This window comes from Hypanus sabinus, chromosome 2, assembly GCF_030144855.1.
Source record: "Hypanus sabinus isolate sHypSab1 chromosome 2, sHypSab1.hap1, whole genome shotgun sequence".
In the NCBI taxonomy this organism is placed as follows: Eukaryota; Metazoa; Chordata; class Chondrichthyes; order Myliobatiformes; family Dasyatidae; genus Hypanus; species Hypanus sabinus.
The window spans coordinates 175,550,684-175,566,876 of NC_082707.1; the positions used below are offsets into that span (position 1 = coordinate 175,550,684).

The following is a 16,193-nucleotide window of genomic DNA, read 5'->3' on the forward strand; positions in this document are numbered from 1 at the left end:
TTTGAGAGGGCGCCCCTCTATCCTGAGACTGTGCCCTCTTGTCCTAGACTCTCCCATCATGGGAAACATCCTTTCCACATTTACTCTGTCTTGGCCTTTCAATATTCGAAAGGTTTCAATGAGATCCCCCACCTCATTCGTCTGAATTCCAACAAATACAGACCCAGAGCCATCAAACATTCCTTGTATGATAACCCTTTCATTCCTGGAATCATCCTTGAGAACTTCCTCTGAACCCTCTCTAATGCCAGCATATCGCTTCTAAGATGAGGAGCCCTAAACGGTTCACAATACTCAAGGTGAGGCCTCACCAGTGCCTTATAAAGCCTCAGCATCACATCCTTGCTCTTGTATTCTAGACCTCTTGAAATGAATGCTTAACATGGCATTTGCCTTCCTCACCACCAAGTCAACCTATAACTTAACCTTCAGGGTGTTCTGCACAAAGGCCCCCAAGTCCCTCTGCATCTCAAATTCCTGGATTTTCTCCCCATTTAGAAAATAGTCCTCATATTTATTTCTGCTATCAAAGTGCATGACCATACATTTTCCAACATTGTATTTCATTTGCCACTTTATTGCCCATTCTCCTAAGTCCTTCTGTATCCTATCTGTTTTCACAACACTACCTGCCCCTCCACCAATCTTCGTATCATCTTCAAACTTGGCAACAAAGCCATCTATTCCGTCATTTATATCATTGATGTACAGCATAAAAAGAAGTGATCCCAACACCGATCCCTGCGGAACACGACTAGTCACAGGTAGCCAACCAGAAAAGGATGCTTTTATTCCCACTTGCTGCCTCCTACCTATCAGCCAATGCTATAACCATGTTAGTAACTTCCCTGTAATACCATGGGCTCTTAACTTGGTAAGCAACCTCATGTGTGGCACCTTGTCCAAGGCCTTCAGAGAGTCCAAATATATAACATCCACTGCATCCGCTTTATCTATCCTACTTGTAATCTCCTCAAAGAATTTCAACAGGTTCATCAAGCAGGATTTTCCCTGAAGGAAACCATGCTGACTTTGTACTATCTTGTCCTGTGTCACCAAGTACTCCATCACCTCATCCTTAACAATTGACTCTTAACATCTTCCCAACTACTGAGATTAGGCTCACTGGTCTATAATTTCCTTTCTGCTGCCTTCCTCCTTTCTGAAAGAGTGGAGTAACATTTGCAATTTTCCAGTCATCTGGCACCATGCCAGAGTCCAGTGATTTTTGGAAGATCAATGCCACCACAATATCTAACGCTACCTCTTTCAGAACCCTAGCATGCAGATCCTGTGGTCTGGGTGACTTAGATAGCTTTAGGCCTTTTATCTTGTAACAGTAACTGCACCCTTTTCACTTCCTTTACACACTACAACATCAGGCATACTGCTAGGGTCTTCCACAGTGAAGACTGGTGCAAAATACTTATTTAATTCTTCAGCCATCTCCATGTCCCCTGTTATTATTTCTCCTGCCTCATTTTCTTGTGGTCCTATATCCACTCTCATCTCTTTTATTTTTAACATACTTGATAAAACTTTTACTATCCTCTTTGATATTATTTGCTAGCTTGCTTTCGTATTTCATCTTTTCCCTTCTAATGATTTTGTTTTAGTTGCTCTCTGTAGGTTTTTAAAAACTTACCAATCCTCTATCTCTGCATTGGTGAGGCTGAACTTGGAGTATTGTGTGCAGTACCTAATTACAGGAAGGATATTAATAAGGTTGAAAGAGTACAGAGAAGGTTTACAAGGATGTTGCTGGGACTTGAGAAACTGAGTTACAGAGAAAGGTTGAATAGGTTAGGACTTTATTCCCTAGAGCGTCGGAGAATGAGGGGTGATTTGATAGAGGTGTATAAAATTATGATGGGTATAGATAGAGTGAATGATAGTATGATAGGCTTTTTCCACTGAGGCTAGGGGAGAAAAAAACAGGTCATGGGTTAAGGGTGAAGGAGGAAAAGTTTAAAGGGAACATTGGCTTCTTCACGCAGAGAATGGTGGGAGTGTGGAATGAGCTGCCAGATGAAGTGGTGAATACAGACTCACTTTTGACATTTAAGAAAAACTTGGACAGGTATATGGATGAGAGGGGTATGGAGGGATATGGCCTGGGTGCAGGTCAGTGGGACTAGGCAGAAAATGGTTTGGCACAGCCAAGAAGAGCCAAAAGGCCTGTTTCTGTGCTGTAATGTTCTATGGTTCTCACTAATTTTTAGAGGTGATTTAAAATCAGCAGGAGAACTTTGAAATGTTTTTCTTGTTTGGGAGTCAACAAGTACACATGTGACAGGTAAATGAACTGGCAGTTTCAGTTAAACTTGATTTTTTTAATTGGGATAATTTCTTCCAATCCTATTCAGGAGCTCATCTGTGGAATTATTTTCTGTTTGGTAGTTTCTGATAAGTTGGTTGTTAATATGCCAATGTGCTATTTTTCAATATAGAGTTTGTACCAAAATAATGCAATATTGCAACTGTAAAGTGAGGAGAAGCTGATCCCTGGCCTTGTACATCCAACGTACTTTTCCTTTGCTATTAAGAATAGGATAATCAGGTAGAAAATTAATTGATAGCTGATTGATAATAAAACTTAGTTGATGCCAATAATGTTGAAACCATCGCTCAATGTGCTTAAGAAAGACTGTTGAATTCTGTTTTAAGTTACAAACCTTTTTTTTATTTTTAACTATTAAATTAAAATGTTATAATCTCAATTTCTGCAGTATTTTAACTTTTGGAAGTACTTTAATAATTATGTTCCTTTCTATCTATTCCCTGGTGTATTTCTGTGCTATTGCTCCAAGGTGTTTTTCTCTGAGAAATATAACTGCACACACCCTTCTGGAGACCAGCCAGAACTTTACAGCATAATTTACTTAAATAGTAGCATACAAATTAGATCCAACAATGTTTCTTCCAATGTAAATATGGAACTAAATATTACTGAGCCTGAAAACGGTTTACGTTTTCTTCATATTTGTATACAAGAATGAAATTAGAATGCAAAGATCATTAATTTTGCCACTTTTTCCCAAGTATAAGAATAGCAGGCTTAGCACATTATATTTGCAAAATTTCTTGTTAGCAACATGGGAATAATGGCAATTTTACCATTCAGCATTCTGGTTTCACTTTTCTTTTTGCTATCTTCTCAGAAAATACTAAAATAAGATAAATAGATGACTCTTTGCTGTAAATCGCTCTATCCCCCCAGGGTCGGGGGAGGTGGTGGGAGTTTCTAAGATAAAGATAAGGGGGCAGTGGGGGGGGTGCACCTGAGGCATGACAGGCTTCATTTAAGAAATTAATTAGTTATTATAAGCATTTGATCCTCAGTGTCTCATAATTAATTACAAAGATCACTTAATCACCACATCTCTTGCTAATCCACCACTTTGCTCAAAGTGTTGAAAAGCAAGGTGACTCTTTTCTATTTGGCATATCACAAGAAATTTGGACTGGAGAAATCATGTTATTTCCAGGCCTGGAATGCATTATTATCAATTTGTAATATAGTGTTAGTACGGTTTCTATATTCCAATTGCGCAGCAAAGCAATGCCTGTGTATTAGGGTATGGCGTTCAATCGGGTAAAGTTCAAAATCTGCCTGTTCTTGACAGCATTTCTGTATTCCACGGTCCAATGGAGATGTTGCTGCCCCACCTTATTTACCTTCAGGCAGAGAGTCTAGTTTTGTCTGAGCTATGATGATGTAACTCTACCTTTACTGATCAGTGCTTGAGGTTGGGTTTAAACAGTAGGTGATTGACTGGTCGTTAATCCATAATGAAAATGGCAGACCAAATACAAAAGAAGTTAGAGGGTATAGTGTTGTCATCGTTGTTAGGTCGCATCTGGAATTTCCAGTTGGACGATTTCCCTCCATGCCACTCTGTCCCAACACTTGTCGTTAACGTCGTTGTTTTGATCCTTTGTTGAGACTGACATATTGGGAAATCATGTACTTGGCAGGTTACAACAGTGGTTTGCCTTTGCCTTCTGCTGGGTGAATTTAAAGAGATCACCACCTCTCTTCTTGTTAGATCATCTGCTTGCAAAGCAACCGTTGTCTTCCAAGGTCGTAGCTCTTCTGCTTTAACCACCAGTCTCCTGCTGGGTCCACTGTTGGCCATTGCTCGTAACTCCGAGCAAGGGACCCTTACCAGGTGTTACCAGCCAGGTCAGCTGGACCTGGGGTGTTTCACCACGCCGTGCTCTGGGCCGGGTGTTGCAATGGTCGACGGTTGTGGCGGGGACACTGGGGATGGAGCAGCAGGGCCTGGGCCCAGCTCGAAGTGAGCATGGCAAAGGGCTGCGAGCTGACATCGCAGGCGAAGGTGGGCTCCTGGGAAAAAATAACAGGAAACACATTTTCGTCCTTAAGATCTTGTCCAACCTTCCTTTGGAAGAGATGCGTTCTTACGGTTCCCTTTGTGTTTCTTCCACTTCCGCCGCCATCTTCCTTGTTTCTGTGGCATATCTGAAGTATGGATTTATACCAGCACCAAGCAACCATCAGCAGCCAATGCATCTCTTGTATGAAAATGTTGTTTCTTTTTTCAAATGAGGCAATGAAATCATTCAGGCTCCTTAAACATTTGAAGAGAACATCTGATAAAACAAACAAGAACTTGGCTTATTTTCAGTCACTTTGTTAAAACTTTCAGAAATGGGAAACACTTCAAAACCTGTTTGCCAGCACTTCGCAGCAATATGGTGATGGTTTGTGTGCTTCAAACAACTTTTCATTGTTCATTGCTAAATCTGGAAAGCCCCATACAATTGAACAAGAACTGATTCTGCCAACAGTAAGGGTGGTTCTGAGAATAGTTTTGCGTAAGTCAACAGGGGAATTAATTTTGCCTGCTTCACCAGACCAAGTAATTAAAGCGATTCTGCTCAGCGACAACTCTGTTCAAAGGTGAATAGATGAAATGTCTGAGAATGTAGAAGAATGCATTGTGTTACATACTAAGGACAATGGAATTTGCTCTGCAATTGGATGAATCAACTTTGCCAGACAATGAATCTTTGCTTCTTGGTTATATTTGCTTCATAAAAGATGAAAGCATAGTTCATGAGTTGTTATTTACAAAGGATCTAGAAACAGATACGACACAGAAGTCAGTGTTTCAGTTTGTTGAGTGGTTTACAAAGAAAAGAACATTCTGCTCACCAATATTCTTGCTTATGCAGCAGATGAGGCACCATCAATGACAGGACACCACTGTGGGGTTATAACTTTATTGGGAAAAAAAGCTGACCCTAGTATATTTACCATTCACCATGTAGTTCACAGACAGCAACTTGTTGCAAAAAACCCAGGTGATCAGCTGCACATATCATTATATAGCATTATCACTGCAGTAAATAAAATAAAGTTTCATGCTCTCAGTGCTCAACTATTTTGAGAACTGTATTGAGAACGATCAACAGCTTGAAAGCGTGCTGTTGAACACTGAAGCCAGGTGGCTCTCAAAAGGAAACTGCTTGAGATGGTTTTATGCAATATGTGAAAGTGATAACATTGTTTTTTGAAGACTTGAGTGCTTCATTCAGTAATCAACCCTAGAATATTAGGCATAATGTTGCTTATTTATCAGAATTATTCGCAAAACTTAATGAAATCAATCTTCAATTGCAAAGAAATTATGTGAATCTTATCAAAGTCAAATCAGTTGTCTCCACATTTTTTTCCAAGTTAACCCTATTTAAGTGCAACATTGGCCATTGCGACCTTTTCCAATTTCTGAGCATCTCTGAGTTGGAAGAGAAGGAAGGAATACCAGATGATATTCAAATATATTGTGCCCACCTGGCTGAGCTGCATAAGGGCATGTCAGACAATTTCAGAATCTTCTCTCAATCCAACTTCCAGATTGAGTAATAAGTCCATTCTTGAACACTTGTAATGAGGAATTAACAGGAAAGATGAAGTACGGATCTCACTAAAATGACTTTGAGCTTTCAACAATTCATATCAAGACTTTTGATTGCTGAATGAAATCTCTGAACAGTATCCTGCAGTGTGGAATAATAAAAAGATGGTTTCTTACTGCCTTTGCAATGTCACATTTAGTGGAGTGCAGTTTCAGTGTAGTCACCCAGCTTCATTCAAAGCAATGAAACAAGCTGCATGTTACTGAATATGGGGAATCGGAGACTCTTTCTGAATGATATTCAGCCTGATGTGAGAAACTGATACACTGCACCAAGTCCACCCATCTCAGTGAGGGGTGAAAAAGCTAATGTACTCTCTAAAGTTGATGAGAATTATTTTTACTGTAATTAAAGACATTTTATTTGTAACTTTTAATCAATTCAAAAAATTTTTGCTATTATTTGTTCCTGCATTAAATCTGCAGTTTCTGTTTTCTTTCACTGTGCATCATAACTCAAAATTCTTTATAATTTTTACGTAATGGCCAGAAGGGGAATGTGGTCCGGGAGCCAAGGAGGTGGTAACCCAAAAAATATTTGGGAACTACTTGTGTAGATTCTTAATTTTTTTCTAGTCATCTTTATTAGTGCCATATTTTGTTTCCCTAGGTTGCAGAGTTTCCAAGCAGATATTTGGACTAAATAAGAATTAAAACAGTGGATTCAAATTCCTTCTGATGGTTCATTGGTAAATGCAATGTCACTGAAACAGATGTACTGTAAAAGTTAGAGATTTTAACTCGGCAAATCAGGGATTTGTCAGTTGGTCTCTGGGGCAGTGGGTAGGTAAAATGATGAAAATTCAACTCACGTCTAGTAATCTATATGTAGGATTAAGCTCAACAGTGACCCCTATCATTGGAAACATAATTCATTCCATTGCTGAAAGTTCTCGTTAGTTCTGGCTCTGCAAACAAATGGAATTATTTCAACAAAATCTTGTCAAACGCACTGTATACTTTCTTTTGTAGGTCATTGTTAAAAAATGGTACATTCCTTGCCCGTTTAATGGCACTGTAGATTATGCTCAGGTAAGTTACTTATGATACTCCTCTGTGTATACACATTTCATGATTGGATATAATATCATTAGCTTTGTGTTCCATCCCAACATCATCGTAGCCTCACCCAGAGTGATCTTTTTAATAGTACCTGTTCCCCTGTCCCCACCTTTTTTTGTAAGCTTGCTTCACTTGCTTCTAAAAAGAGCTGGTACTAGACCCATGAAGAGACCATCTCATTGGTATTGGGTTGGGATACTCATATCCACGAGGATTTTGTGATTATAGGCAATGAAAGTTTTTAGCCTCTCACAGCTTTCGAACTCATGTTCCAAAAGTTTGGCTTGTTGTTTATATAATACAATTTTAGAACTGGTAAACAAAAATGAATTGGCTCAAAACATTTTATTTAATAGAATTAATTACTTCAACATGTGTTTTCAGGTGCATTCCAATTTTACAAAATACATATATGCTTTGTAATGTGTTTCCTTCAACTTGTATTTGTACTTGATAGCGTATCGGTGCTTTTATAATTGCTCCAGACTTCAAATGTATCTATTGTTAGTGAAGAGTATTAATATTAATCTATACCAAATCAGCACCCTACAGTCTCTTGTGAAATATATGAATGTCAGAATCAGACTTAGCTGTGATTATTGTTATCTTTGTATAGTGTTCTACTGAAAAATTAGTACCCAACCCCAATCTGTTGCATGCTGATAAGTATGATAATAAGTAGGAAGGATTTTTTTTCCATATATAAGTGTTGGTGACTTCAATGAGTAATACAAGTAGTAATATGCAACTTGGTTAACGTAGACTGTGCATGATTAAACAGCTAAAAAGACAGATGATGGCCATCTTGACAGAATTATAATAAACTTCTGTTTCTTGTTTAGAATTTCAGTTCTGATGAGTGTAAGCCGAAGTTTTTTCAAATTTCATACAAGGTTTGTATTCTTTCTCATGGTACGCATTAAGTGAATACAATTGTGGAACATGTCACTGGTGCAAACTGCACTGATCAGTAACAGTTTGCCTCCCAGTAAAGTTCACATTTGTATCTAACAGCTTTTGATAACTTTAAGCCATGTGTGGTGGCTTTTTATGAAGGACATTTTGTAATTATATATTATGCATAATCTGAAGAGGTGTAAAAGTGTTTGCTAACACCTAAAGATTTAGATTTAACTTAAAATGAGATGTACTGTGGCCAATTGGTATTCACAAAATGATCCAACTCTAATCCAGTTTTAGTGATGTGAACGTGTCCAGTCACAGCAGTGATCTGAATGGAATCTTCCAGGAACAAATGAATGCCATAATGACTGGGATTAAGCACTTGCAGCCTTTAAATCTGTGTTCTTCCAAATCTGGCTTGTGCATTCCAGATCATTCTTTAAATGAATGGGTGTTCAGCTGAAGTTCCCTCCCATGGAACTCTCCAATAGAAGTATAGTAGATTCTGGTTAATTGGGTTATCAGTTAATCAGGCTGTGCTTATTTGGGACAGCTCTCAGAGAACAAAAACTAATCGATTAAAATTGCTGTGGCCCCCTTCATTTATCTGAGCAATGTTTTTTTTTCCTAAACAGAGTGGTTGATATCTGGAATGTGCTGATGGAGGTGACCGTGGAATCTCATAGAATTGCTACCTTTTAAGGGGGATATAGGCAGATTTGAGACAAGTGGAATTGGTCCAGACAGGCAAAAAAAATTATCTTTGACATGGTGAGCTCAAGGGCCCATTCTGTGCTGTACAACTGTGACTCCAGACTGCCTCTCACTTTCAAGTCATTTCTTAACATCTGCCATGATGATCATGTTCTTATTCAGCTCTCTAAGCACATTGTGTGTTCTGTTCTCTTTGATAACTCTTCTGTAAGGTGCTTTGATTCATTGTACTTTAAAGATGCTGCATTAATCCTACATGTTGCAGCAGGAGTTTTGAAAGGGAGAGGGATGATACTGATGAACAGAAACTCATTTTACAAAACATCAATAGGCCTCATGGTTACAAAATATTTGGCTGGTCAGCCATTTAATAAGAATGGAGTGCAAGTTAGATCACCAGAAAGTGCAAATTTAGTGAGATGGGAGCAAGACCAGTTTTATTCAATGTGTTTATGACTCGTCTTTTTGCATTGCAGAGTGCTTATGCAATTCCAACCATGGCCTTTTCATTTCTCTGTCACACGTCTGTATTACCCATTTACTGTGAGCTCAAAAGGTAAGTGGGTGGAAGGACCTGCTAAACAAAGTAATACGTATTATTTAAGCTGGCTAATATTTTATTGAGTGTGTACCTGTTACCCTGTAGAAATCAGTCCACCTGAGTTTTAAATTTTGCTGTTCAAAATAGTCCTCTATTGTCCAAGTGTAACTTTAATTCACTTTTCCTCCAATTGTGTGTGTGTGTGTGTGTGTGTGTGTATTCATCCTTATTAGGTCATCCTTAATAACGTATAATAGAATACATTATATCTGCTGACTCACTGGCTAGTCTCCAGTTTCATTATATTATTATGAGAGGAATAGTATATTATATTAACTATATATTATATAACAGCTAAAAAACTTTTAAATTGATGTGGATGACCTAAAGTATTAAAATAATGAATACAAGTTTGCAATTAATTTCTTTTATAACGTTGGTGGGCATTTGACTTGGAAAATGTTTCCCACATCCAATTTCCCACTAACTATATGAACTTGCACAAAATATTCAAGATACAAAAAAAATAGTGCAAGTTTTTAAGATGCCATTCAAGTTGTTATTATTTGATCCCTCGGCCTGAAGTGTCGACTGTACTCTTTTGCCTAGATGCTGCCTGGCCTGCTGAGTTCCTCCAGCATTTTGTGTGTGTTGCTTGGATTTTCAGCATCTGCAGAATTTCTCTTTTTTTTTCCTTTGGACTAAACTGGGTGCTATACTTGTACAATGGTTTATGTTTATGGATTTCTTTTTTCTCTCTCCTCTAGGCCTTCAAAGAGCAAGATGCAAAATGTAGTTAATATAGGAGTAACTCTGAGTTTTTCAGTCTACATGCTGTCAGCTTTGTTTGGTTACCTGACTTTTTATGGTGTGTAATACATACAGTTTCAGTTCTTAAATCTTTCTGTAAACGGTCCAATTTATTTATTTATTTTTGTTGAACTTTTTTCTTTTAGGCAAAGTGGACGCACAATTACTGCATACCTACAGTCAATATCTGCCGCATGACGCTCTCATCATGTCTGTAAGGTTATGCCTGCTCTTCTCTGTAGTCCTGACAGTGCCTCTAATCCATTTTCCAGTGAGTTCTGATTTTAAAAAAACTTTTGTACTTTAGTACAGCTTTTAATTTTCATGACATTTGAAACAATAGCTTACTATCTTTCAGAAGTGCTGAATTAAAATTAAAATATGGACTTCGCCGCTAATGTTCTCATTTAAATGTTGCCTTTATCTCAGAACCATTTTTTACACCTTTGCAAGCCTCGAACTCTCAAGGGATAACATTACATCTTTCCAAGGTGCATTCCTGTTCCCTTATTGTTTTCTTTTTATTCTTTCCCTCTCATTCCACATCCTGGTGTCTGTTAATTCCAGTTAGCACACAAAACAACAGTTTGTGTTGATAGAATTTAAAGATAATGATTTTTTCTTCTGTTTTGTGTGTCCCTGGAAGCAATGATTCTTTGCCCTGCTCTGAGGACAGAGTTTAGGTTGGTGAATAATCACCTGTTTGGAGTGCTGATCGTTGCAGACCCAATGGGAAAATTCACTGGTACTGCTTGAAACAGTTTCAGTCAAAATCCACAAAAAAGTACAAGGATTTAAAAAAAAAATCACTGTAAATACAAATGGGGATTTGAAAAAATTAAAAGTAAATTACAGTCCCCCTAAATTGCAGTGGAAGGTTGTGCACAAAATATAATTTCTAAGTTGTTGAGCACTCAATAAATATTAAGTGAACTGGCTTGAAAACCAAAACTAAACAGATTCAAGGAACCAGTTCAGAAATAGTTCATATTCTGATTGGTTCAGAAACACATAATTACGTAAATATTACTGCTGTTTCTTTAATAAGTATACCATGTAAGGAGAATTATTCTAAAATCCATTTAATTAATCCTTTTGAATTTCATTTACTTGCAGGCAAGGAAATCGTTAATGTTGTTGTGTTTTTCAAACCGCCCCTTTTCCTGCATCCATCATATTGTTGTTACACTTGCTATTCAAATATTGATTGTGCTGTTGGCAATGTACGTGCCAAATATTCAAAATATCTTTGGTGTGGTTGGTAAGTTAATTTGTGATCTTTAATCAAAATAGAAATAAAGTGTCACTGTATTCTTTTAAAGATAGAATTAGGGAACCATGCAAACTTTAAAAAGGGTTGAATAGAGTTATCTTTAGCACTGATAATCAATTTATCATCCGTATTTAATGAAATACAACACAGCAAACATGTTGGTGAAAAGCTTTGTTGGGGCACCTGTGATTTTTAATTGTGTGAATGATGAGTACCAGGGACTATGTGGAGCATGCTGAAATCTTTTTAGGGAGGCTGTGGTCTGCATAATGCTCCTATCTTGCCCCATTTGTGAGAAACTGTTGAAAGATTTGCCATCAAACTAACAGCCATAAAAGCTAAAGACTGCAATTTCCTGGTTTCATGATTAAAGTTTCCTTTTGTGTTCCAATGTTGAGCATTATCTTAATCTTCACATTTAAAAAAAAAACGGCAGTTTGGGGGGGGGGGTGGTTTGAGGAATCTCTGCATTTACAAAAAGTTTTACTTGGGCTGTGTTAATAAAAACTTGAGTTTTTTAAAGTCTTTCATTTAATACCGTGATGTTTTGTAGCAAATAAGGTGCATGAATGAGGAAGAAATGAGTATGATAGCCTGAGCGATGTGAGGGTGTGGAATATAGACATGAAATAGGCCAAATAGTCTATTTGTATGCCATGAGTAAAAATACAACATGCATATGTAGTTAAAAGCTATTTCAGCTTTTTGAAGACTTTAATGATAGCGATCCTTTTCTATTGTGTGAACTATAACTTAGTCTAAAATCTTGTCCCATTTCTTCAGGTTCCACTACTTCTGCTGCTTTATTATTTATCTACCCCGGACTCTTCTACTTACAAATAAGCATGGAGCCTTTAAAATCCTGGAACAAGCTTGGGGTGAGTTTTGTATAAAACTACAGCTGGCTTTCAGTTACCTTGGCTGTCATTAATCTTAGCAGTTTAATAACTTAGTTGTAAATCAGTCTTCCTCCATCATTAGAATGGGGTGAGGATAATTTGTCAAAGTGCTGTCTGTATCCCCTAATGTCACTTCATTAATTTAAAAATGTTTTAGATCTTTAACCAGTCTGTTACGGTTCTCTCTGTCACAGCCACTTGTTTCCTTTCAGAATAAATAGACATGGTCAGAATCAACCAGATTATCTCACTTAGTCGATTGCCATGTTTGCCTACATAGCCATGTTCTCTAAGTATCAAAACACGAATAACAGATTGAAACCAGCATTGCCATGTGGAATGCTTTAAAGACACTTGCCCTTTTAATCTGTTACTCTATTCTCCTTCTCATTGTTTCCACCGCTTTTACAGAATAACAGGCATTGTGTGAGAGAAGTGATGTTAAACAGTGCCATCTCTTTCCTGCCTAGAGTGTGTAGAAAAGTGCTGATACATCTCTGAAAGCAGAAGGTGTCAGTTTTCTCTAAAACTCAGATTGATACTGCACAGCTGTGTACAGTCATGTCTCCAGTTTCAAACGAAATTGGGTATACAAACAAATTTGATTGCTGATGAAACCCTGCTGGCTAAAGGTAGGATGGCTAGTGCCATTGGTGTAGTATGAATTTTAAGTTTATTCATTTGAAACTTCCCATTCCAACCAGTTGGTGAACCCCATTTAAAATAGTAGAGTGCAATGGGCTGGAACTTCCTGCACTCAGTCTATCATCTAGATTTGCCACATGCCGGGAATTACTGCTCCCAGGTATTGATAGCTGTATGAACTGGCCCTGTGCATCGAACAGCAGGAATAGTCTCTGGGTGAGGAGTATGCCTTGGACAGTCCATCGGGCCTGCTTAGAAAAGTCATGGCAACCTTTGCCGGCTCACTGGCTGCCAAAAACTTCCAATTTAGTTTAAATGATTCTGAATAAAATAAATAAAATTAAGAACACTGTTAGAAAAAAAATTAAATCCCATACCTTAAGAACTAAAAAATATTAGAATATGGAAAAATAACTTGCATTCTTTTCCATCGTGTCATTGTTGTCCTAAAGTTGTGTTTTTTTTTAAATTTCATCTGTCTTCCTTGTGCAGCACATTACAATTTTGTTCCTGAAATGGACAGTGAATTTAGTAATGGAATAGCCATTCTGATTATATGCAAGGCCAAGATGCAAATAGCTGATACCTGGTACTTCCATTTAAAACCTCTAGCTGTCAGGCAGGGCGGTTTGGCCCATTGTATTCAAACAAGTACATAGTGGTGGTACACCAGTATTCAAATTACTGAATCAAAAGCTGAAACTAAAAAGACTTTAAAAAGAAACTTAATTTATGTTTGGATTGTGTTATATTTGGTCCATTTCATGCTATATGGTTTTTGTCTTGACAGGCTCTGGGATTAATTATTTTGGGCTTCTTGATGGGTGTCAGTAGTTTCATCCTTATCATTTTAAACTGGGTTCATAGAGCTGGAGGTTCAGTATAAACAGCAGAAGTTGTACAAACACAGGGAATCATCATCTCTGCAGTGAAGTCATGATCTCAGCAGCCATACACTAGTTCCGGATCCACTGGCATCACTTCAGCAGCAGGGAGAAAAGATAGATACTGGGTCAGAAATTCCGAATCTCTCAATGAAAGCTTGAAGAATGCTTTTCTCAGTATATTGTGATTTGGGTAATGGTCAATATCAACTAACCTAAAGCCATAGTGCCATGCAGAGATTTTAATCTGAAAGAAAATGTCTAAAAATACAACTCAGCAGAGCCCTTTGGAATATTTCTACAATGTGTGCAATATTTTATGTGTATTTAGTAAAATTGGAAGTATTGGGAATTATGATATTAAGCCTATTTCAGAGTATGTTATTTTTGAAATTGCTGGAATTGGTCTGTTTTAAATATTTAAATGTATGCTAATTAACAATTTTCATTGTACATGGATTAACGTTCATGGGTTGAAATCAAATGAAATTATTGGACATTGTGGGTCAAATGTTGGCCTAATCAAATTCACTTTGAACTGTGTATATCACCTGTTTGTCTATTATGATTTAATATTCAACTAATTTTTTGACCTTGAATAGTAAATATGGGTTAAAATTTTGTGCAAAACACCAGATTTGTCTAAATACAAACAATAATAATTATGAATAGTTGAATGTCAATAGAAAGGTTATTCTTGTCATATTCAATATTAATTTGTTTTTGTCCCAATATCTTTGGATATTAAGCATTGATGTACAGATTGTTTAAAGTGTTTGTTTCTTGTTTAATTTAATAATGTTGAATAATTTGAATTACTTGTATAATTTTGATTACCCTCATTTAAAGAAATACTGATTTCACACAATCTATTTGCAGATTTTTACACTGGTGAAAATAGATGACTATTATATGGTGCTTGTGTATCAGGCTTCTTCACAATTATCATTGTTAACATGTTTTTGAAATTAATCTGTTTTAAATGGATCTTTATGAATGATAGCTGTTCTTTATCACATGCATGTTATTTATTTATGTTCTAATACCTCAAGTTATGCAAGGTGAACCTTGCTGACAGATAAGGTGCATTAATAGTTATCTACCTCTGTCTACCGAATAATGTTTTACATTTATGTTTTATGTCATTTTTGCCTATTAACTATTTTAAGGTAGTAATGAAGTTCACAAATTGGAATCTATGCAAAATTCGGGGAAAACAACTTGGAATTGTAAATGAAACAGTGAAATTTCTAGGAATTGAAATGTTTATTTTCCTCCATCATATTTAAAATGATGTAAAATCTAAATTGCTTTTGATCCCGATTATCTCCATACTCATAGTTGCAAATGATTACTTTTGTGGCATAATGAAGCCCCCCTCTGAAGGCTAATGCACTTATGATGTTGGAGCTTCCTGAAATCTAATGTCTGATCTGTATCTTGTTTTATTTTGAGAAGCTTATACAGTTCGGCTCATTCCACTGATAGACTGTACTAACACAGAAGAAAATGTCTCATCTTCTTTAGCAAATGTAATGTTCTTCTTGTGAAATTTTACACTGCAAAACTTTCAATTTTTTTTTTGCCTGTTCATATTTTGCCTTTTTTACTTTTCTTTGTAGCTAGTATAATTGTGGTATTTTGTACACTTTTGAAAATCATTGCCAAAAGTTATTTTATTGCTATTGATCTGTATTTCCAGAATTTGCATGAGGTATAATAAATTCTTAAAAGATGTTGTTTCTGAATTTATCTGAAAGATTTAAGATTTCCTAGTGCACTACAAATAATTCACTTGAAGTAGTCATATCTTCTCACCTCAGCCTGAAATTAAGAGTTCTGTTCATAGCACTATCACTGTTTTGTCAGTAAAATATGCAACCTGTCAGCTGTCTTTGTAGAGCAGCAGTTTACTTTTGCAGAAAGAATTGTATAACTTTTTATGCTTTTTCCAAAAAAGGTACATCTTCAGGTACATGTAGTTTACATTCCAGCTGTACGTTTTCATAAATAAAAGTGATCTCTGTAATGTGGTTGAACAACTGGATTGTTGTAACATTAAATTTGTATGCAGCTCTCTAGTCTCAGTTGTCTTGGGCTGTTTGTGTCATTGGTGATATCCATGGGGATCAGCTTGTTCTGAGGCACGGAAATTTTAATATGATTACAATTTTTCCTTTGCTCCTGTTTTTCATTTTTAAATAGAATTTTGCTCTAAGGACGTCCGTTCTTAAAGGCTGGCCAGTATAAGCATCAGCACTTTCTCCCAAATGACCCTTGCACTGTGAATCTTGGTGAGTTTGTGTGGTGGGTATTGTAACTGAATTCAAATCCTAGATCTATTCCCATTTGAAATCAAAACCAAAGGACTGGCTACTATGAACCAAGTTCTTTACTTAGTTGGACAAACTTATAAACTGCCTGCCACTGGCAACTTGATTTATCCCAATTTAATTTATTTGCCATTTACTAACTCTTTATTTGTTCTTTAAGTTGTTATAGTCAGGGGGGTTGCTT

General features: G+C 36.8%; 1 protein-coding gene across 1 annotated transcript in view; it reads left to right on the top strand.

Moving 5' to 3' along the window:
• slc38a6 (solute carrier family 38 member 6) overlaps nucleotides 1–15,757 on the top strand; it is a 53,457-nt gene extending 37,700 nt beyond the window's left edge. Inside the window, exons 9-16 of the mRNA XM_059959943.1 lie at nucleotides 6,918–6,977; nucleotides 7,850–7,900; nucleotides 9,101–9,180; nucleotides 9,933–10,033; nucleotides 10,122–10,246; nucleotides 11,092–11,236; nucleotides 12,032–12,126; nucleotides 13,583–15,757. Coding sequence (XP_059815926.1) covers nucleotides 6,918–6,977; nucleotides 7,850–7,900; nucleotides 9,101–9,180; nucleotides 9,933–10,033; nucleotides 10,122–10,246; nucleotides 11,092–11,236; nucleotides 12,032–12,126; nucleotides 13,583–13,678 — 753 coding nt within the window. The 3' untranslated portion in view covers nucleotides 13,679–15,757. The remainder of the gene's footprint in view (nucleotides 1–6,917; nucleotides 6,978–7,849; nucleotides 7,901–9,100; nucleotides 9,181–9,932; nucleotides 10,034–10,121; nucleotides 10,247–11,091; nucleotides 11,237–12,031; nucleotides 12,127–13,582) is intronic.
• Nucleotides 15,758–16,193: the final 436 nt, after the last annotated feature.